Below are 23,586 nucleotides of genomic sequence, written 5' to 3' on the forward strand. Positions count from 1 at the left end.
TACAATGTTGAGGCATTTGTCCTACTAACTGGGCAAGCTTTCCTTATGATTTGAATTTGGCACATTAAATCTGTTTTTAAAGTAGAATTCTCCTGCCTGAGGAGGACCGTTACTCTATTTTTGAAATGTATTGTCCCTTTTAACTATATCCAGAAATTTGGAAAACAGAAAGTTTTGCCCAAAGAATAAGCTATATGTTAGTAGCTCACTTACCTTGGCAGCTTACTTGACTTGGGTTTGCTTGGAGATGCTAGGTCAAGCAATCCTGACCTCTAGTTCTTCCAAACTGCACAAAATATTTTTAATAACCTTCTCCTCTAGACATCTGTTTATTTTGCAATGAACAATTAAACGCATTTCTGCTTCAGGGCACAGAGCACAAACCAAGTAGAGTGCTGTTTTTGTACCACCTTGGTTGATGGAGACTCATGATGCCCTTTAAAAGAAAGAAAGTTATGAATGAAAATACTTTCAGAGGTTGTCCCAAAGCAAATTATAGAAATTAAATGTCTCCTAGAACTCTGGTGGATTACCACTCACTGGCCACCAGTCATTTAAATACAGTGATCATGGGATTTTCCCAAAGTTAGAAAACTCCCATGAATCACATATGGGGATTCTCAGAGGGAAACTCTCCCGAGTCCTTGAGAAGCAGAGCAATGTCCTCAGCGACGTGGGTTTGGGGAAATGGTCACATAGCGTAGGAGACTCTAACAATAGCAGTTCTGCTGCTGGGGATAAACCTCAGAGTAGGAGTTTCAAACTGGAGAACGGAGGCACACAGATCGTTTTCAAGGGGGGATAATTCCAGATCTTTATCTTCCATGTCTGAACTACCTGAGAACCTGTGGAGTCAAGCACCCCTGTGGTTCCTAATCCCTACCTCCCATTCATAGTGGCCCTTTCTCCCTCTTTAGAAGAGAAAGGCACACCTGTCTTCTCTATCTGAATGCTCAAGGATATGTTGCCCCAAAGGGTAAAAACCTGCAAGAAGCTAAAGAGACGATCCGAAATAATATCAACATTGAGAATCTGAATGAGTCTACTGACTAACAAACACTTTGAACATTAGTTTAACATTTCTTGTTTCCTAGGGAACTGAAGGAAGACCTAAGCAAACTGCCCACTGATAAATCATTAAAAATAACACCACTAAGTGATGCGGGGCATACAATGTGGAAAGCTTTCAAATAAATGAGTAACATCACTTACTCAATTTATTCCAACCGTCATCTACTTATTGATGTACGTGAATGATAGTCCTCGGGGTTTATAATATAAAAGCAAAAACTGGGCGTAAACTAATGCTGAACCCGTCTCCTAGAAATAAGTAAAATTCGTTCATGATACACAAACTGATTTCTTAAAGTTCCATTGATATTTTTTATGTTTCAATGTGATCAACATTTAAAAGCATTTAATTGGTCGATTATGAACTAAAAATAATAACTCAATTCAGAAAAATTGTTAACACTTTGGAGTATTATGGTCAAAGAAATTTAATGTAATTTAAGTTTATATATAAAATTTGTTATAGAGAAATATGGTAACGTGATCAATAAAAAACACTCACACATAACACATATAATGTATGTTACATTCAAATAAAAGCCTGTGACAAGTAGAAAGTTCAAGTCCCAAAAGAAAAAGAAGTGACGTAGAATTTCCCACTGTAAGAGACCTTGTTCATATCGTTAATGTGTGATGGATAAGTGAGTATCAGATCACTATGGTATTTATACACCATTGGATACATTTAAGAATTCCACTTTTATTTTTTGAAAGATTTATTTATTTATTTGAGAGAGAGAGCCAGAGCCAGGGACCAGGGCAGGGGGACAGGAAGAGAAAGTATCAAGCAGATTCCCTGCTGAGCACAGAGCCAGACGCGGGGCTCCATCCCAAGACCCTGAGATCACGACCTGAGCTGAAACCAAGAGTCGGGTGCTTAACTGACTGAGCCACCCAGGTGCCCAAAGAATTCTACTTTTAAATGTTAATGTTTCCATTACAAGGAAATTAATTCCTTTGCAACTAAAAGTTATGATAAAAAGTTTGATTCCAATTCTAAAATGTGTAAGGAGGAAAAGTTTTCCCAAATTGTGGGGTAAAATGTTTGAAGACCCCTACTCTACAGAAACTTTCATAGATGTCATACAAACACTTACATAGGGATGTTCATAGCAATATTATTTGAAATAGCAAGAAGTTAGAACCTAAATGTCCATCAATATGGCTGAATAAAATGTGGTATTTTCATGCAATGGACTATTACATGCCAGGTTAATAGGAATAAATTAGATAAATATATCAACAGGGAAGTATCTCGAGATTTACCAGACTCTAGTAAAATGTGATCCTCAGAATTACAGGGGGTTCATCTTTCTCTCCTTTCCTATCCTTCTCACAACAGAAAAACCAGTCGAGGAGGCAGGAGCTCCATAGGCTATGTGACATCATCCAAACCTTGACCCTGGAGCAGAGAACTTTGAATGGGTGTGTAACGTGATCGTATCACGGTTATGATCCTGAAGGCACCACAGTCTGATGCATTTTAATGACTAACGCCCTGCCGGGAGTGCAGGGAGGGGGATTAAAAGGGCGAAAGAACCAATTAGGAGGAAAAGAATTTCCTCATCGTCTTTCTGAAATCTCTCTACCTGCCTGGGAAGAAGTAAGGTTATGTGGGGTGGACAGAGGAATTATTAGTGATCTTGCAAATATCAAATGGTGAGATAAGCAGAAAGTGACTCTTCGCAAGAAATTCATTCTAGGATAATAAAATCCTAGTTCACAAGTTTGTTTCTGTAGGAATGCAAAATCCATAATGCCCACTAATAACAACTAAGTTCCTTGCCGAATTTCATTCCTCTCTTTCTGTTTAGAAAAATCTACTTAAATATTTGAATAGTTTCTCTTTTTTTAAAGATTTATTTATTTGAGAGAGAATGAGAGAGAGAGAGAGAGCACATGAGAGGGGGAGGGTCAGAGGGAGAAGCAGACTCCCCGCTGAGCAGGGAGCCTGATGTGGGACTCGATCCTGGGACTCCAGGATCATGACCTGAGCCGAAGGCAGTCTCGTAACCAACTGAGCCACCCAGGTGCCCCTGAATAGTTCCAAAAGTAAATCCTATTTTCCAACTGACCACAATATAAAATTAGTGACAACAAAAAATGGGGATATGAGCAATAATGATACCATCCACCACCATTTATTACTAACATTTGTTGATAACATTTAGAAATGTAGAAGGTCATTAAAGGGCATATATAAGGTCTTGCGAAGACCTCTGGCATGTTTACATTTTCTCTCTTCGGTCTCTGCAAACATGGTTTTATAAGGACAGCCTGGGGTAAGTACTTACATATTATATATTATATAAATGATAAGGAATATTTATCGATAACATACACTGTTAAGTGATCTACACAAATACATCTTCTGTCTTTCTTACAACTTGACCCTATCCTCCTCTCTACCCCAAGCATTGACTGAAAAGTCATCCCTCTCTTGTAACATCTGAGGCTTGATGATCATTTCTGCAGCCTTCCACCTTCAGCAATTTGCTCCCGAAGGTTCCCAGTATGCTGCAAGTACTCTCCCAGAAGACCCATCCCATCAGTTTCCTAGACACGCCCCCGCAGGCACGAACCTCCACGGGGAAGCAGCCTTTGCACCTTCGCCCCTTAGCAAAGCGGAGAAAAGGGAGAAAATGATGTAACTGGACGGCCTGTATTCATTGACCCTCACAGTGTGTGTGTGAAAGGAGGGCGCAGGGTTGTAGCCCTTCGCAGCCCTGGACATAAAATTAAACTGCATTTGCCATTGCTGGCAAATATTTCCAACTTTTTGCTGTGCTTAATAATTTCCTGTCATTCCATTCTTCTCCTTGGGGCATGGAACGGAGCATTTCTCGAGTCAGACACTCTTAGTGTTCGTTTAGGCAAACACACTCAACCTGAGTCACTTCTTGTCTTCCTTCTACACCATTCCTCGCTGCCTCACCCTGAAAACGGACATACTTACCCATGTATACTCAGACCATAAATTCCTTGAGCAGCTATTTGGCGTGGAGGTTAAAAGCAGTTTCCAGAGCCAGACGGTCTGCTTTCAAATTTTGCTCCGCCGCGTACCAGTTGTGAGATCTTTGGCAAGCTGGTCCATCTCCCTGCAGGCCAGGGTCATCCAGCGTCTAATGGGGACAGTACTAGTACTAGCGGATGGGGCTGTTCTAAGGGTTAGGTGTGGAGCTATGCAGCACTCAGAACAAGCCTGGCACGTGGTAAACACTGTAGGAGTGTCCACTGTGAGCTGTTACGGAGGGAAGAGAGAGCTTCTGTTCCTTTGCTTTTGCCCGGCTGCCCCCTCCAACACCTTGCACGCTGTCTGCCATTTGGTAAGCTTTCAGTAAATGCTGAATGAGTGACGAATAATTATCAACACGTGCCAGATAGGAGATGGTAAGGAAACAAGCACTCCCTTCACCCCAATCGTTCAAGATGTCCCAATAAACAGTACTTTTAAAATAATTTTATGTCTTGGGCACCTGGGTGGCTCAGTCGTTAAGCGTCTGCCTTCAGCTCAGGTCATGATCCCAGGGTCCTGGGATCCAGCCCCGCATCGGGCTCCCTGCTCAGCGGGAAGCCTGCTTCTCCCTCTCCCATTCCCCCTGCTTGTATTCCCTCTCTCGCTGTGTCTCTCTCTGTCAAATAAATAAATAAAATCTTTAAAAATCTTTTAAAAAATAAATAAATAAAAAATAATTTTATGTCTTTTATTGATATATCTTATGTCGTACCTATGTGGCAGTTAAGAGTTTAAACAAGCAGCATTGGCCACTCTAAAGTCAGGGCCTGGTGATCCAATGGTCCAATCACAGTGACCTGCCACATGCTTGAGTCACAGGCCCAACATTGTGACATGAGCAAGAATGCACATGAACTCCTTCTTCCACCCATTCAAAGTTCTCTGCGGGGGGGGTTGGGGGGGCTGGTTCAGAAGATGCCACCTCCCCCGCAGGCTAGATAGTTTCCTGGATAATGTCTCCTACCAACTAGAAGGATGTTAATCCCAGCTGAACTGTGCAAAGAGCAAACCAGCCGGGGCTCCCCAAGAACCCCCCTGATTCACAGCAGTCAGAAGGTACAGTAACAGAACCTAAAGGGCACCTAGACTCTCGAGCTTCAGCCCTGACACCTCCTAGCCCCATCTCAGTCTTCACTTCAGTGAAGCTACTCCCGCTTTGCACTGACATTTCTTGAAGGTTAGGGGGAAGAAAAAAAAAAACCTCTTGTGTAAACCTTTGTCCTTCTCACAATGCCTAGCACAGTTTTTTACCAGACACTCAGTTAAGGATTTATAAACTCAATAATTGAAAGATTATGTACTTTTTCAAATACACACTTAAACATACAAATACAACTTATCAGCTGGATATAATATAATCCTTAGGTAATAATATTCATATATTACATGACATTATCATGTCATGTTATATGAACCTTTTCTTTCAATACTTTGGGGTGGGGTATTATCTGGAAAGGCCTTTCTCACTATTTCTATCTTTTGTTTCCCAGAGGGAACATCAACAGAGGAAATGTCCATCTTAGTTAATATTCTGTGCTCTGAAGGGGGTGGGAGCGGGGAGCGGAGCCTATGATACTGTTTTAATTACAAACCAAACACAGTAATATACCTTACCTTTTCCTCAGCTGCAGCATAAGTAACCAAAATGCCCAGAATGTGGACTCCTAATTTTATTCAAGAGGCTAACTCTTCTCTTTCAAACAGGTTCTGGTGAAATTATTTGTTTCTAATACTGCTCTTTTGATTTTCTCTAAGATGGAAGTGGCCAAATCACAAGTGAGGTTTAGTTTCACAAATTATACATATTAATTCTGGAACAATGTAATGGTTTAATAAAACTCTAGTGGGGGTGGGTTGCAGCATTCTTATTCTAGAATAAGTAATGAGCTTTTATTTTCAAGGGAACCCTAGCAGAGTGAAAGCCATGCCTTCTTGCCAACATGGGCAGAACTAAAGCTCAGTCTTAGGGAGCAGGACAATATGGTGGAATAGGAATGGGGGTGGAGAGAGCATGCAAGGAAGAGATGAGAGGCGGAGGAAGGAAAGGCATTACTCTCGAGGATCAGTGGCTCCTTTAGAGCCCGCTCTACAGATTAACACAAGTCCATAGAGGTAAAAGCTTGTGCAACGGGAAAAAGAAAAGGGAACAGGTGAGATGGAAAAGATTAGTGGGAGAAAAAAATGGAAAAGGAAGTCCATCTGGTGGAGAGCAATAGAGCATGACCTGAAACTGCCTTAGGTACCAAAGCTCACTTCTAGAGTCTTCGGCTCACTTGAGACAATAACCTAGTTCCAGCCTCATTCCACTCCAATTATGAGGACTTGTCCTTCATTGTTGATGGTCAAGAATGACTAGTGTTCTGTTTATTTTCATATATGAATTTATTCAAAACTATTACCTGCCAACGACAAGCCTTTATCAAGTGAGCGAAGCAGGGTTCCATAGCTCCTTTATCTTCCTTCTACTCAATTACGTTTATTCAGCACTACTCTCATTTCTGGTATTTTACCATGCTGTATGTGAAAGAAATGGACTGTGGGCTTCTCACCATATGCACTTCGAAATACGCTTCTTAAAGACACAAAATAAATAAATAAAAATAATTGGTCCAAAAAGGACCTGGGCCGTTTAGCCTTGAGGTTATTGACAGCGAAACACGGAGCAAATTGAGTCAAGGGGACCAGGACCCAAACAATCAAGCAGCAAATTAATTCAAAACATTGACATATCAAAAAATATACATATTTGAGACATTATAACTAGACAATAAAAAGCATTAAAGCTACCAGTCTAGTTTTAGGGGATTGTTTCTTTTTCTGTCTGGAAATTCAGTTCAGTAAAAATTGTTAATAAACCTTGCAGAAAATATGCTCGGTGGAACTACGTAGAACTATGTGGAAAAGCTGTGGCTGAATTGGGAAGAGTGACACGATATGTAGGGCCATGATTTTTTTTCATGAATATTTTGGCAACCGTCTTAAGTGAGGCTGGATGGCCATAACAAAGTAACTTAGACTGGGAGGCTTACACAACAGAAATTTAGTTTCTTACAGTTCTGGAGGCTGTGAAATCCAGTATCAGGGGGGTGGCCAGTTCAGCTCCTGGTTTGCAGATGGCACACATGGCAGGGAGTGGGGGAGGAAGAGAGAGAGCACAAGAGCAAGCGCCCTCTGGTGTCCCTTTTTTATAACGGCCCTAATCCCATCATAAGGGCCCCATCTCCATGACCTCATCTAATCTTAATTACCTCCCAAAGGCCCTGTCTCTAATTGCCATCATATTGGGGGTTAGGGCTTCAACATATGAATTTTGGAGGGACATTAACATTCAGTCCATAACAGCAAATAAAATATGTTATTCCAGTTCTAGGTAAAAGGAGTAAGCACACTCTACCCTGCTTTTCTCACTGAATGTACCTATGAGACCTGGATGGAACACATGGAACAACTCTTTGAAAAGCCTATAAATAGTAGCAGGTGAACTAGGAAAGAAGATCAGAACTCAAAGCACCACTAAATCAGCAGTGAGTTGTTTTTTTTTTTTTTTTTTAAGATTTTATTTATTTAAGAGAGAGAGAGAGAGCACGCAGGAGCAGGGGGAGGGGAGGGGGAGAGGGAGAAGCAGACTCCGATGAGTGAGGAGCCCAACATGGGGTCCTATCCCAGGACCCCGGGATCATGACCCGAGCCAAAGGCAGATGCTTCACTGCCTGAGCCACCCAGGTGCTCCCAGCAGTGAGTTTTCTGCTTTGTTTTTTCCCCTATCAGAATCCCCTGGTCACTAGATGTAAGGCAGCCTGAAACTCAGAATGGGTGCCAGGGCTCAGAGAAAGCTCTTGAAGAAGCTTTCCAGTCCTGTTCTGGCTCAAGGATCAGGAAAAGCACTTCCTAATGCTCAGAGAGTGTCCAGGAAATCTGCCACTTTTTCCTGTTCTTTTCTCTGTTCTCTCAGACCCCAGGCCCCAGGAAATCCTGCTGCCCCAGCAGTAGTAATGACTACCATGGCAGTGGGGGCCCACAGGCACCAAAATCTCTGAGGGAGGGAAACCTTCCTCTATGGAGAAGCTGTGGTCCCAGAGGCGTGGGCAAAATCACAGTTGTTTTCTCTCTGTCCTTCTATTGCTTGGTCCCAGGCATGGCACAGTCTCAGGAAGTAGGCAGGGGAACAGGATAACTAAAGCACTAGCTTTCTGGTGATGGGAGTAAAAGAGGAAGTCCAGGGAGCCAGGAAGGATCAGAGATCATGGAGAAGGAGAAACTCAGGACACTAAGAGATAAAGTTGATTATACTCCTAAGCTCCCCCTCAAGCCAGAGCTGAGCCTAAACTGTACCAAAGACTCTGGGCCCCGGGGGCGCCAGGGTGGCTCAGTCATTAAGTGGCTGCCTTCGGCTCAGGTCGTGATCCCAGGGTCCTGGGATAGAGCCCCGCATCGGGCTCCCTGCTCCGTGGGAGGCCTGCTTCTCCCTCTCCCACTCCCCCTGCTTGTGTTCCCTCTCTCGCTGTGTCTCTGTCTGTCAGATAAATAAATAAAATCTTAAAAAATAAAAACAGACTCTGAGACCGAACTAAAGGATGGGCCACCACACATGTCCCAGACTGATCACTGAGTAGTGGCACACATAGAAGATAGATCCAAATAGTACTACAAATGCTTTGAAAACAGAATGGCCATTGAAACCACAACCCACAGAATATTGGTTAGAATTTGTAGCTTGAACGCAACTACCTCTATTGCCTGCTAGAACAAAAATATCAATATCCTGCATAGGATTTAAACAAAACCCAGAGTCTTAAAATATTCTAAATGTCTGGGATACAATTCAAAATTATTCAGCATACACAGAACCAGGAAAATCTCAACTCACATGTGAAAGACATTAACAGAGGTCAATGCACATATGATACAGATGCTGGAATTAACTAACCAAGGCTGTAAAGCAGTTATATAAAAGTGTACCAAGAAGTAAGGGGAAATATTCTTAAATACAAAGAAACAGAAGGTAAAGACAACAAAATTGAAATTTTATAACTGAAAAGTAAAATAACCAAAATAAAGAACTCATTGGATGGACTCAATCCCAGAACAGGGATGACACAGGAAAGAGTAAGTGAATTTGAAGATAACTCAACAGAAATTATAAAATCTGAACAATGAAGAGAAAAAATAATGGGAAGAAAATGCACAGTGCCTCAGAGACCAATGGGACAAAACCAAAAGATCTAATATTCATGTTACTGGAGATCTAGAAGAGGAACAGAAAGAATAAAATGCAGTAAAACATATTCGAGTAGATTAAAAATTTCCCAAATTTGGTAAAAAATATAAACTTACAGATTCAAGAAGCTGAGTAAACCCTAAACATGAGAAATCCAAAGAAATCCATGCCCATATATAGCATAATCAAACTGCTAATGATTGAAGACAAAAAAAAAAATATCATGGAAGCAGGCAAGAAAAAAAAAATGACACATTATTTACAAGGCAACAACAATTCAGTGACTACAGGTTTCTCATCAGAAACTATGGAGGGTAGGAGTCTGTGGGTGGCTCAGTCCTTGAGCGTCTGCCTTCAGCTCAGGTCATGATCCCGGGGTCCTGGGATTGAGCCCCACATCGGGCTCCCTGCTCTGTGGGAAGCCTGCTTCTCCCTCTGCCCCTCCCCCTGCTCCTCATGCTCTCTCTCTCATTCTCTCTCAAATAAATGAATAAAATCTTTAAAAAAAAAAAAAAACTGGTCCTTTGAGAGAAATGAAATTCATAAATCTTAACCAAAAAAAAATATATAAATTATCATTACCAGGAATCAAAAAGAGGCTATCACTACAGACCCTATAGATATTACAAGGGTATTAAGGGAATTCAATAAGCATCTCTAAACACATAAATATGACAACTTAGGTAGAATTAATAATTGTTGAGAGCAAACTACCAAAACTCATCAAAAAGAAAACAGACAACCTAAAGAATCCTATAACTATAAGGACATTTTTAAAAAACCTTTCAAAATAATTTTCCAGGCCTAGATGATTACACTGTAGAATTCTACTAGACATATAAAGATGAAAGGATACTAATTCTATACAAACTATTCCAAAAAATAGAAGAGGACAGAACACTTCCCAACTCATTTTTATAAAACCAGCATTACCCTGATACCAAAACCAGACAAAGGCAATACAAAAAAAAAAGCAAAAACGAGCAAAACAAAAAACCAACAAAAACTCTAGGTTAATATCTCTCATAAACATTGACATAAAAATCAAACAAAATCTTAGCAAATTGAACACTGAAGCATTTTTTTTAATTATATGCTACAACCAAGCAGGGCTTATCCTGAAAAGGCAAAGCTGCTTCAGTATTTTAAAAAACCAACCAATGTAATCTATTATATTAATAGACTAAAGAAGAAAAGCTACAGGGGCGCCTGGGTGGCTCAGTCGTTAAGCGTCTGCCTTCGGCTCAGGTCATGATCCCAGGGTCCTGGGATCGAGCCCCGCATCGGGCTCCCTGCTCCGCGGGAAGCCTGCTTCTCCCTCCCCCACTCCCCCTGCTTGTGTTCCCTCTCTCGCTGTGTCTTTCTCTGTCAAATAAATAAATAAAATCTTTAAAAAAAAAAAAAAAAGAAGAAAAGCTACATAACCATATCGATTGATGCAGAAATAGCACTTGAAAAAATTCAACATCCATTCAAGATTTAAAAAAAATTGTCAGCTAACTAAGAAAGAAGAGAACTTCCTCAACCTCATAAAGGTCATGTACAAAAGGCTAACATCTAATATCATACTTAGTGATGTAAGACTGACTACTTTCCCCTTCAGATCAGGAACAAGGCAAAGATGTTCCTTCCCACCATTGCTGTTTAACATCATACTAAAACTCCTAGCCAGGGGCGCCTGGGTGGCTCAGTCGTTAAGCGTCTGCCTTCCGCTCAGGTCATGATCCCAGGATCCTAGGATCAAGCCCCGCATCGGGCTCCCTGCTCAGCGGGAAGCCTGCTTCTCCCTCTCCCACTCCCCCTGCTTGTGTTCCCTCTCTCACTGTGTCTCTCTGTGTCAAATAAATAAATAAAATCTTTTAATAAATAAATAAATAAAACTCCTAGCCAGTATGATAAGGCAAGAATAAGAGATAAAGGGCATGCACATTGAAAAGGGAGAAACGAAAATGTCCCTACTTGCAGATGACATGATTGAAACCAAAAGTGACCCAAAAAACTCCCCCTAGAACTGAGTTAAGGAAGGTCACAGGACATAAGGTAAAAACACAAAAACAGTCTTATCTGTATACCAGCAATGAACAACTGAAATTGATTTTTTTAAATCATTAGAATACTCCAAAATTATTTAAATACTTAAGAATAGATTTAACAAAACATAAGCAGGATCTCCACGCTAGAAACTACAAAACACTAATAAAAAAAATTTTTAAAAAGCCCTAAACAAATGGGAAGACCTATTGGGGGACAAGAAACTTAACTCTCCAAGCTGATGCACAGATTTAACTCAATTCTATTAAATATTCCATCAGAATTTTTGTGGATACAGGCAAGCTGATCCTAAAATTAACATAGAAATTCAAAGGAACTAGAAAAGACAAAAAAAGTTTGAAAAAGAAGAAAAAAATTGGAGGAATCCCACTACCTGATTTTTAAGTTATGCTCTAAAGCTAGATTAACAGGACAGTGTGGTCATGGTGAAGGGGTAGTCACATAAATCAGACAACAACTCAATGTAACAGAATAGAGAACCCAAAAAGACATCCTCACAAATATGGCCAATTGATTTTTGACAAAGGTCCAAAGGATCATCTTTTCCACAAAAAGTGTTAGATGTTCGTATACTTAAAAATGAACCTTAACCAAGGGGGCGCCTGGGTGGCTCAGTCATTAAGCATCTGCCTTCAGCTCAGGTCATGATCCCGGGGTCCTGGGATTGAGCCCACATCGGGCTCCCTGCTCAGCAGGAAGCCTGCTTCTCCCTCTCCTACTTCCCCTGCTTATGTTCCCTCTCTGTCAAATAAATATATAAAATTAAAAAAAAAAATGAACCTCAACCTAAACTTCACACTTTATACAAAAATGAACTCAAAATGTATCATAGATCTAAATGTAAAACATAAAACTTGCAGAAGAAACCTTTAGAGAGAGTCATCATGACCTGGGGTATGGCAAAGAGTTCTCACACATGACACCAAAAACATGATTCATAAATGAAAAAAAGTGATAAACTGGACTTGATCAAAATTTAAAACTTTACAAAAGATACTAGTAAGAGCATAAAAAGATAAGTTACAGACTAGAAGAAAACATTTGCAAATCACAGACCGACAAAGGCCTTGTATCTAGAATACATAAAGAACCCTCAAAGCCCAATAGTAAGAAAACAACCTAACTGTAAAATGAACCGAAGGCTTGTACAGGTGTTTCACCAAAGTAGATAAATGCATGGCAAATAAGCTCATGAAAAAAATGTTAATATCATTAGTCATTAGGGGAAATGCCATTTAAAACCACAATTAGATACCTATTAGAATACTTAAAAAATACTGATGATATCAAGTTCTGGTGAGAATGCAGAACAAATGGAATGCTCATACATTCTCGTGGAAATGCAAAATGGTCCAGCCATCGTGGAAAACAGTTGGGCAGTTACTCATAAAGTTAAAAATATGCTTATCATATGACCTAGCAATGCCACTCCTCAGTATTTATTCTAAGGAAATAAAAACTTCTGTTCACATAGATGTTTATAGCAGCTCTCGTCATAATTACCCAAAACTGGCAGCAACCTAAATGTCCTTCAGTGACTGAATGAACAAACTGTAGTAGGATGGAATACTACTCAGCAATTAAAACGAGTGAATTATTGACATATGCACATCTTGGATGAGTCTCAAAGGCATGCCGAATAGAAGAAGCCAGTCTCAAAAGGTTACACGCTGCATGATTTAATTGCTACGTCATTCCCATAAAGACAAACCTACAGTGATGGAGAACAGATCCGTGGCTGCCAGGGGTTGAGGAGGTAATTACAAAGGAGTCACACAAGGTAGTTTTTAAGGAGAATGAAACTGTTAATGTATCTTGATTGTGGTGGTGGTTATATGAATCCATTGTATCAGAATTCAGAGAACTGTAAACACACACACACACATATGCACACCCTGTCAATTTTACCATATGTTAATTTAAAATAAAACTCAAATAGGATATACTGTTGTTATAATATTTGAAAACAATTTGTATCAGGATAAGTTCAAGATTCAGAGGCATCCACTAAGATTCAATGACATGTAATATTCCTTTCAATCCTGAGAGAATGTGATTCCTTGAAATTATATCCTCCTAAAAATATATCTAGATCTTCCCTAATCATTTCTATAACACTGGAGGAGGTGTCTTTACCAAGGGAAAAATGCATGTGTCTTATCTTTCTTAATATTGGTTTGTTACTTCAGTGAGAGAGATGTGTTCCAAGCTTAACACGCCACTCAGTATGTCAACAGTCAATGAAATTAATAGTAAACTGTACCATGTAGAAGAGGTATGGAATTTCCTACTCTTGAATTTACTTCCTAGAGAATGAGATTTTAAAATCCTCTTTAAAAAAAAGAGGTAAATTTTTTTCTGTTAATAAAAGTACCAAATGAACACGTAGGTATAGCTAAATCTATGTCCTTACTTCTGCACTCTTCCTCTTCAGCTCTCAATTGAAACATGATTCATGAGAATCTATGTGAGTGTTTTCAAAATTTGTCAGTGATCTCTCACTAACTGGGGGTGGTGATAGGTACATTTCTGAAAAGTGCCTTGTTAGCTAAAACCTGGCAAGTTCAAGGTTTCACAGAAAGTAGGGAATTTACAAGAGAATAAAACAATAATATTGATAATAAAGCAGAAAAGACTATTTTCCTTCAGTAGCTCATGAGCTCATATCCTGAAAGCCATGATCTGCTATGGAAGATGGGGTTTATTTTATATTAACCACACTTCTTTTTGAAAAAGTTCTTGATGTAGCCCTTAGTATATTGATATTAAATGCTTTCTTGCATTTACTTTCTCTCTAGTACCATTTTTGCAAGCCTTGGCAACATTCTTAGTAGCCAGCTGGTCTCTCCACAAAAGAAGGGCATGGTTTCTCCAGGCCTGGCCTCCTACTGTTATTCTCTACTTGTCATATATGGACAGGGTGGAGAAGAGCAGACCTCCTCCATCTTTACCATCTGACCTTAAGATTGGGATAGGGGTGCAGATGAGGGTAGGGATAACTGGAGCTAAGTCCTTTAATTTAAAGGAACTGAACTCTTCCAGACATACACAGATCAATTATTTTACAATTCAAGCATACAAATGTGAAACCACATTGTGACTAAACTAGGACGGGCAGAATGGTGGCCAACAAGGGGTTACTACACAAATCTCAGAAACCTTCCTCACTTAGTATTTCCAACTCTACTCCCAAACGTAGAATTCAAATTTAGCATTCATTTGTTGGGTCCCAGGGGGGAAGAAATTCAAACCGAAGTTGCTTCACACTCAGGCCAGAGAGAATCACAGAACCGTGGAATGACGAAGCTGGTAGAACTAGCTCAGTTCCAGAGGAGGTGACCCAGAAAGGCTATCCGACATGTGACAGGGCCACAGAGCTGACCCTTTCATTCAGTATTGTCAGAATTTCTCAAATACTGTACTCAATCATCTGCATCTTGCATGCTTGAAACTATTTTGAGAGAGGCTGTATTTGTACCTGACACTCTGGACTTGGCAATACTTTCCTGTATCGGGTACAGAGACAGAATTTGGAGACGGTCACTAAAATGGAGTATCATAGACCCCCACCCTCCTATTGAATGAGGAAGAATGTCTCCGGAGAGGTTTTTAGTTGTCTCCTGTTTTTGTCTACATGTGTGAGTTCACGTGCTGGAAATGCTTATGATTCACTAAACTGAAGAAATAGGATTATTTACTCTTTACCGCTCCCCCCTCCAAAAAAAATGAACAATCACTGTATTTCATGACTTTAGACACCACTCAAACCTTTTCCCCGTCTACCTCCAAGAGTTCTAGGAAAGGAGTCGGGGAAGGCTCCTTCAACACTAGCCCATGAGGACAGCATGATAACAGACTACGGAAAGCCAGTCTATCTAGCCCAAGTAGGACTGAATGAGGGATGCATTGGAATGTGGAAAGTGGAACACCGTCCAGCCTGAGATTCAAGATCATCTAGACAAAATTCTCATGTTGCTTTCAGCCGGTTAAGAATCATTAGCATCTCTTCTGCTTTTTGCACACCACCACAGGGGGAAAAAACACTGTTGGGGGGTCAACCTCTTTGTCTCCTTTCCTTAACTGTCCCCTTTGTGGCCCCCCTCCCCATTTACCTGAGAACACAGAAGACATAAAGAAACAGGTATGGGCCATGCCTCTGGCACTGGACTCATTCAGCATTGACTGCTCTCAGAATAGTTCTGGAGTTTAAGCTTAATCATTAGCAGCGGACTGGAAAGGAGAAAGGTGCGTGAAACTCTATCAGGTATAGTGTTTTGAAGTTGAATGCGACTTTGAGCACAGCCAAATTAGTATACTTGATTTGTTTCCTGTACTTCTGTGACTCAAGTTACAGGCTTTTCTTTCTTTCTTTTCTTACTTACACCTTTGTTTTGTTTTTCTGGTTCCAGAAACACTGACAATAAAAAGATGGGAAGGGTGATTTTAACTTTACCTTACCAGTACACTATTGTGGGACTTCTCTAGGGTGAAAGAAGGTCTAGTATAATCTCCTTCTTAAACATCTAAAATCAGCAAGGTTTGACCTTGTCTTTGCTTTTGAAAGCCACGTACTCAGTCTCTAACCAGGATATAGTGCTTCTTTTGCTCAGGAAAACTCCCTCAATTTCAGGAGCATTTCCATGAGTTGCACATAGTAAATGTTTTTTTTTTTTAAATGTGTTGTGCTCAAATGAATTAAATTTTATATGAAGAATAGCAGCTCTGATGTTAATGATAGTCCCCAAGTGTGATAAGAAAGTTGTAGTTTGCAAAGAAAAGATAAGACAGGCAAAGTATCGACCTCTAAAATCTCCAGTCTGGCTCAGCATCTCACCTTTACCCAATGAACTAATTTATTTTTCTCGTGCAAAACCCACTCAACAATCTAAGGGAGGAAGTTTTCCCTAAACAAATGATAAATGGGGATGAAATATAGGATAAACCTTTAGCTTTAAAAAAAAATCAATAGCCCTGTGAGGACTTGCATTTTTATAAGATGTTTTAGTCTTTGGAACTCCATGAGAGCAAGAACTGTAAGCTCAATAAATGGCTGTTATTAGACAGATGGGAACAACAGCCAATATCAATAATGGTCTTCAGTGAACTGAGAAATATCCACATAGCTATTTTCATGGATTGATCAATATTTTAAATGTTATTGTTGGTGGCCATAAGGATGGAATCTTATAGGTCTTATATAACTATCAAAAATGGTTTATTGACTACTAATCAGTAAGAGTCAGCCAGAGAGGTGTATTAAGAGTGAGAATGAGAGAATCAAGAGGTCAAAGAGAGAGGCATGGCCCTTCACCAGTCAGAGAACACATTCCCAGACAAGGTGCTATGGTTAAAACTTTGAGAGGTGAAGTCTTCATGCAAATACTATGGAGATATGAAGGAATCTTTGTCCTTACAGACTTCTGGTAATGAGAGAACATCATTTCATAGTATAATAAAAATATGAGTATTACAATGGCATGTTTATTGAGTCCTTGCTAAGTGCCAGGCATGGAGCTCAGCACTTTCCTGATACTGTCTCATTTAATTTTCAATGCAACTCTATGGCATGCATACTGTTTTGTCCCCATATGAAAAATGGGGAAGTTGAGGCTTAGTGAGCTTAATAAATGGCCCAAAGTCAAAGAGCTAGTAAAAAAAAAACAGATCATGCACTCAAACCCAGGTCTGTTGGACTGCAGTGTCCATGTTCTTAAATCCTATGGGTACCAAGACTCACCCTGATGAGACTGGTCTCTGGTGGACACATCAGGAATGGACCTATCACAACAGGGCAATAATAAACGTATGGTCAGTAAAATGGCTTGATTCCACAACTCCTATCTTTGAACCATGTCTTTCCTTCCTTTTTCTCCCTTAGTCAGGTGAAATCTGTAGGAATGGAGCCTAAAAAGCCCCATTAGATAGGTCAGATTTGGGGGAAAAATCAATTAATTAAAACACTAGTTGAGAGCGGAGGAATGGATGAAATAGGGGAAGGGGATTAAACTTCTGTTTATAAAATAAATAAGACATGGGGATGAAAAGTACGGCATCGGGAATATAGTCAACAATACTGTAATAACCTTGTATGGTGACAGATGGTGACTGTGCTTACTGTGGTGAGCACGGCGGAATGTATAGAGTTGTGGAATCATTATGTTGTACACCTGAAACTAATATAACCTTTGTGTGTCAACTACACTTCAATAAATAAACTTTAAAGAAGCATTTGTTAAGCCCCTCCTATGTCCTAGAATCCTCTTTTCTCAAGAAGTTCACATCTGATAAGAGAATACAAAAACTTAAACTCCAATTAGAATTCTGAGAGATGGATATTATGTCGGTGCTCAGTAGAGTAAATTTGGGGGCAAACAGAATGGACACAGGATTTTAGTGTTTTTGTGCTTAGAAAAGGAGATCTCAAATTCTTCTCATCCATTTTAGTTTCACTTATGTTTCAGGGTTACAACTTATTCAAACTAATAGAGAAATGGGGGGAAAGGGGAGTTTTATGCAATCATAATTTTTAGAATGTTAAATACCAGCACACATTCTTTTCCAAATACTTTCAAGGGCATTTTCCTCGAATCAGGTAAATGAGAGCAAGCAAGTGACCTACTTACAGCAATAAATGCTCCAGGTTATAAAGCATGGGAAGCCAAGTGCATCCTGGAAACCACAGCATCTGGTCTTGTTTTATGCTTCATCTATCAATCTGCTGTTACAGAAATTGAGAATTAATGTTTCAACTACTGTTTCTTCCACGTTCGCTGATGAATTCACATCTTTGTCATTCTCACCCGATCCCTCGCATCCCCTCTCCCACTGAAGAAAAGGATATGGAAGGGTATTTATGAAGGTCCTAAATGAATCCTAGGGAGATTGCTCTTTCATCTATGCTTTAAAACTTTTGCTAATGAGTCTATAGTGGGCTTAGCCTTCTTCCCAAGCAATGCCGTTTTGATCCATCCTGACTTTCCACAGACAGTATCATTTGAGCAGTATATTTTCAGTACCGTATAAAAGCGAAACAACAAAACACGGCGGGTTTAAAATAAATATTCAAGTTCTAGATGATGTTTATTGCTAGCATAAACTGTAAAAAAGTCCAACTGGCAGTAGTGCTTAAGAAAAAGGATTATGTAGCGATAGAAGATTGTGGTTTAGTGCAACCCTGAAAACATTAGAGAAGTACATATACACACGTTTTAAATTATGTGTAAAATTTTAAAATGTAAAAAGCATGAAAAGTAAATTTACAACATGTTCTTTCAACTTTGAAAGAGCTGAACAACTTTGCTATTCTATCTGTTAGCTCTCTGTGCTTTTTATAGAATGGAGCTATCAATTCATCTTTCCACTCCTTCGATTCTGTTGAAATTCTAATTTTCCATTACTTTTGCCGTGTTGCCATCTTATTCTTTCTATTGGAGCTTCAAGCAATTTAATCTCGGTCTTTCTCGGTGCTTTTCTGGTTTCAGGTACAGCTTCATATTCTTGCTTTACTGTTCTTTCTCCAGCCATCCTATTTAACTTGTCAAAAGAAACTTTTAAAAGAACCAAGGCTACCAAGTGACTATTATACTGGCATAATTACCGCTATGTAATTCTATATATTTGTTGAAGTTCTGCTCTTTCTAAATCACTGTCAAGAGAATCATTTCTAATGAGCAACAAATAGGGTCAGGTGTAGTGTGTCTGCTTATCCAAAAATTTCAGATCTGTTTTTCCTTTCAAAGAGATTTTATTCTTAATCTCAACGTGAGACTTCCTTGCCTTGATTTTTTGCTATACACCATCTGACTTAATGGTTCAGCTGACCAGACAGGCTTTTGGAGCTGGAACATAGAGGTTTTTGTAAAAATACATCTAAAATCATCACTGACTAGAGCAGTTTTTTCAAGTATCCAAAACTATCTCAGATGCTTATTCAAAATTCAAATCCCCAAAACCTAGAGCAGTTAAATGGGAGCTTCTAAGTCTATAACGTAGGAATCTGCATTTTGCCAAGTTGTCCAAGTGAACAGACCCACAATGAAATCTGAGAACCCCTAATCTAAGGAATCCCTTCCCCTTCAGGGTCTAGTGCAAAGATTCACCTTGGCTGTGGAGCAAATTAATCACACTTCCATCCAACTAACAAACGTAAAGGATAATTCAGTTCCAAGTGGGAAGAACTGCCATAAACTGTTCTGGGAGGCATTGGTAAAAAACAAAACAAAACAAAAACAAAAACAAAAAACCCAAAACCCAACTTTCTATAATAAACGTAATAATTATTTTTAATATCTTGATTCTAACAATCACAAGGGGAAGGCCCAGAAAGTCTACAAAAAAAATCTGTTGTCATAATTTCCTGATTAATGTTATACATAATGAATTATTTATTGAGCCCCTACTGTGGGCCAAATATGGTGTTTTGTGCTGCCAGGAATTATATAAAGCTATCCTAGGATGAAAAGCATATGTTCACTCAGCTCTATTCTGGAAGAACTTAGCTGATTTAGTGATAGCTGGAAATGAACGTGCATGATATGTGAGAAGACAGTAATTTGATGTCTTAGGACCCAGACATAAGAGGCTTCTTGAAAATTTGCTAAATGAAAATTAGGTCCAAAAGGTATAGGTGCAGATAGCAGGTACTTGGTTTATAGCCAAACCACTGAAAAAGAAATGAGTAGAGAATTTATTTGGGGGCACACAGACTCTTTATGGCCAGTCTTGACTCCTTTACCAACAACTTCCTGTACAATCATAGTCCAGGTGAATTGAGACTAGATGCAATCATATCGGGAGTTCCACTTCATTCTAGAATCCATATAAGATGTCCCTAATAGGGGATCAACTCCTCATGGTTTGCCTAAGACTTTCCCTGAGTTAGCATCCAAAGTCCTATGTTCCAAAAACCCACTTAGTGTCAGACAAACTGGGTAGATTGGCCACCCTGGTCCTCAGCATAGGCAGCGGAGGTCTTTGGTACATTTTCACTCAGTGAATGATGGAAGTCCATTACCATCCTGAATTTCTCAGCTCATTTTCCTTACTGGTGAGCCGATCTTAGTGGGCCACCTAAGTTCTTTCCTTCAGCAATCTCTATCTTTTAGCTCTGTCAATGCATGCTCCCAGGAGCATCCCAAGCAATGACTCAGACTGAGGATAATCCCAGGGAACCAACGGAGAGTCTCTTCCAAGACTACTTTCAAGACTACTGAGCAACCATGGTTTTGGTTTGCTTTCGTTTGGTAAACACTGTCCTGGTCTTATAATCATCCTGTTCTTCCCAAAGTTCTATATCCTCTCTAAATAACGAGTCTAGTTCTCTTAAACCTAGCTTCATATCATTCAGTATTAAATTCCATTCTGATTCTTGTTAATGAACCCAATCATAGTTTTTAAAATATTACACATCCCTGCCATCCCATCCTCACCTTTTAAAGACTTACAACTTCGTCATTTCATGGTCTTCTTTCAACTAGACTTAAATAGAACTGGTATTAAATTACTATCTCAAAGAGAAAGTGTAAAGGGTAGGGTCTGAATTAAATTTGGTTCCAGTGAAATTTGCCTATTAGGTACATGAACTTAGGAAAGTTTTTCTCCCTAGGTCTCAAAATTTGCTCGTCAATAAAAACAGAAAATCAATTAAGAGGATTGTTTTTTTTGGAGGAATTTGGATTATGGATGTGAAGCACATAGTAGCAGATCACGGGACACCTAGTAGGCATTCATAGCATACACTAACTCCTACAATCAGGCTGCAGGATTTTAGACATCAAAGATGATGTCTAAAGCAGAAAGGCACAAACCGCCCTCTGGAGGAGGGTAGTCTTGCCGCCTCTACCTGAAGAAAGCGATGCTTCTTCTATCTGGAAACAGTGGCGAATATCATCTCGCCCCCTGGCAGTCTGTGTGTTCAGGTGGCGCTGGCTTTCAGGTTTGCTCCCTTGGGACCTCTTGTGTCACGTCTCTCGTTCTGGAAAGGGGAAGGTGGAGAAGAAAAAGGGAAGTCACTGAAATGCAAATCCTGCAACCAGATAACCTATTCTGTCCCGACTGCCGGTCCTGCTTGGGTGGGCTGCAAAGTCGTTTCACATGGCTTTCAGGCGCCACCCCCAGGTGTTTGTTAGCGCGGAGACGGGGGAGGAGGGTGAGCTCACCGTGGAAACTGAAAGGCAGATGGTGAGGGGTGGGGGTGGCCATGCGCGTCAGCGCTTTGGCAAAAGGACAGACAGAACAGGAGCCTGCGGGTGTGCACGCGGGGTGAGGGGCGAGGGGCGGGCGGAAGGCTGAAGGAGGAGTCGGGGAGAACTCTGCGGGGATGCACAGCATTTCTTCGCACTCTGGAAAAGGCTCCCCGATTTGTCAGGGTCGCGCCCGGAGCCCGCGAGCTCGGCAGGGACCTGCTGTGATTAGCGCCTTCCCCTATTCCATCTCAGTAGCTAAACTGCGAACCTCGGTGAGTGCTCTAAGCGGCCGCACCTGCTGCACGGAAAACGTCAGCCCCTCCCGCCGGGTCACCGCCCCCCCCGCCTTGTCTGAAACCCGGAAGCGCGCCCTCTTCTCGCCGACGGCCGTGGGCGGCGCATGCTCCGTGCGAGGGGGCGGGGTACCGTCCCCGCCGGAAGCATTCTCTCCCAGGCGGCCTTTCCTTCCCGTGTGAGGCTAGCTGAGGGCTCCTGCTGCCTCAGTGTCCGCCCCGGGGTGAGTAGCGGGGTCTTCCGGGGCCTCGAGGGACGAGCGCGGGATCCCGCTGAGCTCCCTTGGGGACCGGCTGGGATCTGGCAGGCCGCGCGAGGAAGGTCACCGCGCCTTCCTCCCACGCCCCTCCTCCGTGCCGCCCTCCGGCTTTCCGCAGCCCTTGGTATCCTGCGGATTAACCTCTAAGGGCGTCCCGGGCCTCGCCTTGGCTTCCGGCCCGGCCTAGGCCCTTGGGTCTCCGTTAGCGCTGCCCCCCCCCCCCATGTATGCCACTTGCGAGGGACTCTCGGTAGACAGCCGGGTCGCCGCGGGGGCCTGGGGGCGTCCCGGGCGACCTCGGCACCGGGGGTCCTAGGCGGAGGCGGCCGGATGGAGCCGGGTGTGACTGTCGCACGGGCACTGCCACTACCGAGTGCAAAGGCGGGGGGGGTTCTTCATGCCCGGGCACGCTCTCGCAGAGGATGGTGCTGTTAATAATAACCTGTCCTTTATGGGAGGGTTGGCAGTCATTGTCACAGGCTGTGTTCCTAGGGCCTTGTTGCCCACCAGACTGGGACTTCGGGGTTGAGAAAAACTTTTCTACAACCCTGCAGTGAATTAGGACAGAAACACCATACTCTCGGTCCCTAACCTGTCAGTAGATTGCTCACTGTCGAGGTGGTACGATTTCTAAAGTTTTCTATCCTGAAACCGAGAACTCTTTAAATGAAACTGTCTGGTGTCGTGTTTGCCTAACAGATAACTGTGCATTGCAGGGTTTTGCCATATTTCTTAGTTGTACATAATAGCGTCTGTATGTTTGTGCATACTTGCGTATTTTGTTGATTTTTAATATTTATTTATACAAGATTGAAATACATTCCGTACTGTTGTGTGCACACGCAGCTTTTGTTGTGTATTCTGCTGCAGTGCTACTGTAACGGCCTTATATTGCAGGTGGATCCGTGTCGTATGAACGATAGATGAGTGGACAATAAAGTATATACGGTTACAAACTACAAGTAGGAGTTTCGGTTTCATTTCAGGATTTTAAAGTCATTGTGGAAGATGCACTACTGGTTTAAACATGGCCGTAGGTCTAGAGTACTCTACTGCAGGTACTAATTTAAATATAGGAAAACGTATAGTTAACAGGTTTTATGTCTTGAAATTTTTTATAGGATTAAAAATTGTCATTGTCTTGGCGACTGGGATGTACTGAAACTTGCCCTAGTTGTTCATGTAGTTCCGGGAACATCCAGTAGGTGGCGGTTCTCTCGCCACTAACTCAAACTTTTAAAATGAAAATGTTTTATTTGAATATCACTAGTTTTCACAGATTCAGTTAATAAAACCTTGATTTTTGCCTGTTGGTTTATTTACATCAATGAATAATATCCCTGCGTCATGATATCACATCTTCCAGCTGAATTTTCAAATTTACTCTGTTAAAATGAAGGCTAGGGAAGTCAATTTTTTACTGGAGTATTGTTAACTCATCTTCAGGAATCCATGCGGATGGATGAAACCACACTTGAATTTGTTGCATGAG

At 41.1% G+C, this 23,586-nt stretch overlaps 1 protein-coding gene and 1 long non-coding RNA gene across 5 annotated transcripts in view; one reads left to right on the forward strand and one right to left on the reverse strand.

Annotated features, from left to right (window-relative positions):
* LOC116648340 overlaps window positions 1-21,925 on the reverse strand; it is a 30,216-nt gene extending 8,291 nt beyond the window's left edge. Inside the window, exons 1-5 of one of the 2 annotated variants that reach the window (XR_004302511.1) lie at window positions 21,810-21,925; window positions 21,199-21,330; window positions 17,981-18,072; window positions 17,095-17,135; window positions 214-436 (exon numbers count right to left, since the gene is read on the reverse strand). This is a non-coding gene — a long non-coding RNA (uncharacterized LOC116648340). Of the gene's footprint in view, window positions 1-213; window positions 437-17,094; window positions 17,136-17,980; window positions 18,076-21,198; window positions 21,331-21,809 lie in introns of both variants that reach the window. The other variant, XR_004302510.1, reaches the window with a different exon arrangement.
* ATAD1 (ATPase family AAA domain containing 1) overlaps window positions 21,643-23,586 on the forward strand; it is a 54,092-nt gene continuing 52,148 nt past the window's right edge. Inside the window, exon 1 of one of the 3 annotated variants that reach the window (XM_032430281.1) lies at window positions 21,643-21,813. Coding sequence is in view for 1 of the 3 variants with exons in the window: in XM_032430282.1 (XP_032286173.1) it covers window positions 21,942-22,058 (117 nt within the window). In the remaining 2 variants the exon portion in view is untranslated. Of the gene's footprint in view, window positions 21,814-21,926; window positions 22,059-23,586 lie in introns of those variants that run through there. The other 2 variants (XM_032430282.1, XM_032430280.1) reach the window with 2 other exon arrangements.

The sequence above is a fragment of the Phoca vitulina genome, unplaced genomic scaffold, assembly GCF_004348235.1.
Source record: "Phoca vitulina isolate PV1807 unplaced genomic scaffold, GSC_HSeal_1.0 scaffold43, whole genome shotgun sequence".
Taxonomy (NCBI): domain Eukaryota; kingdom Metazoa; phylum Chordata; class Mammalia; order Carnivora; family Phocidae; genus Phoca; species Phoca vitulina.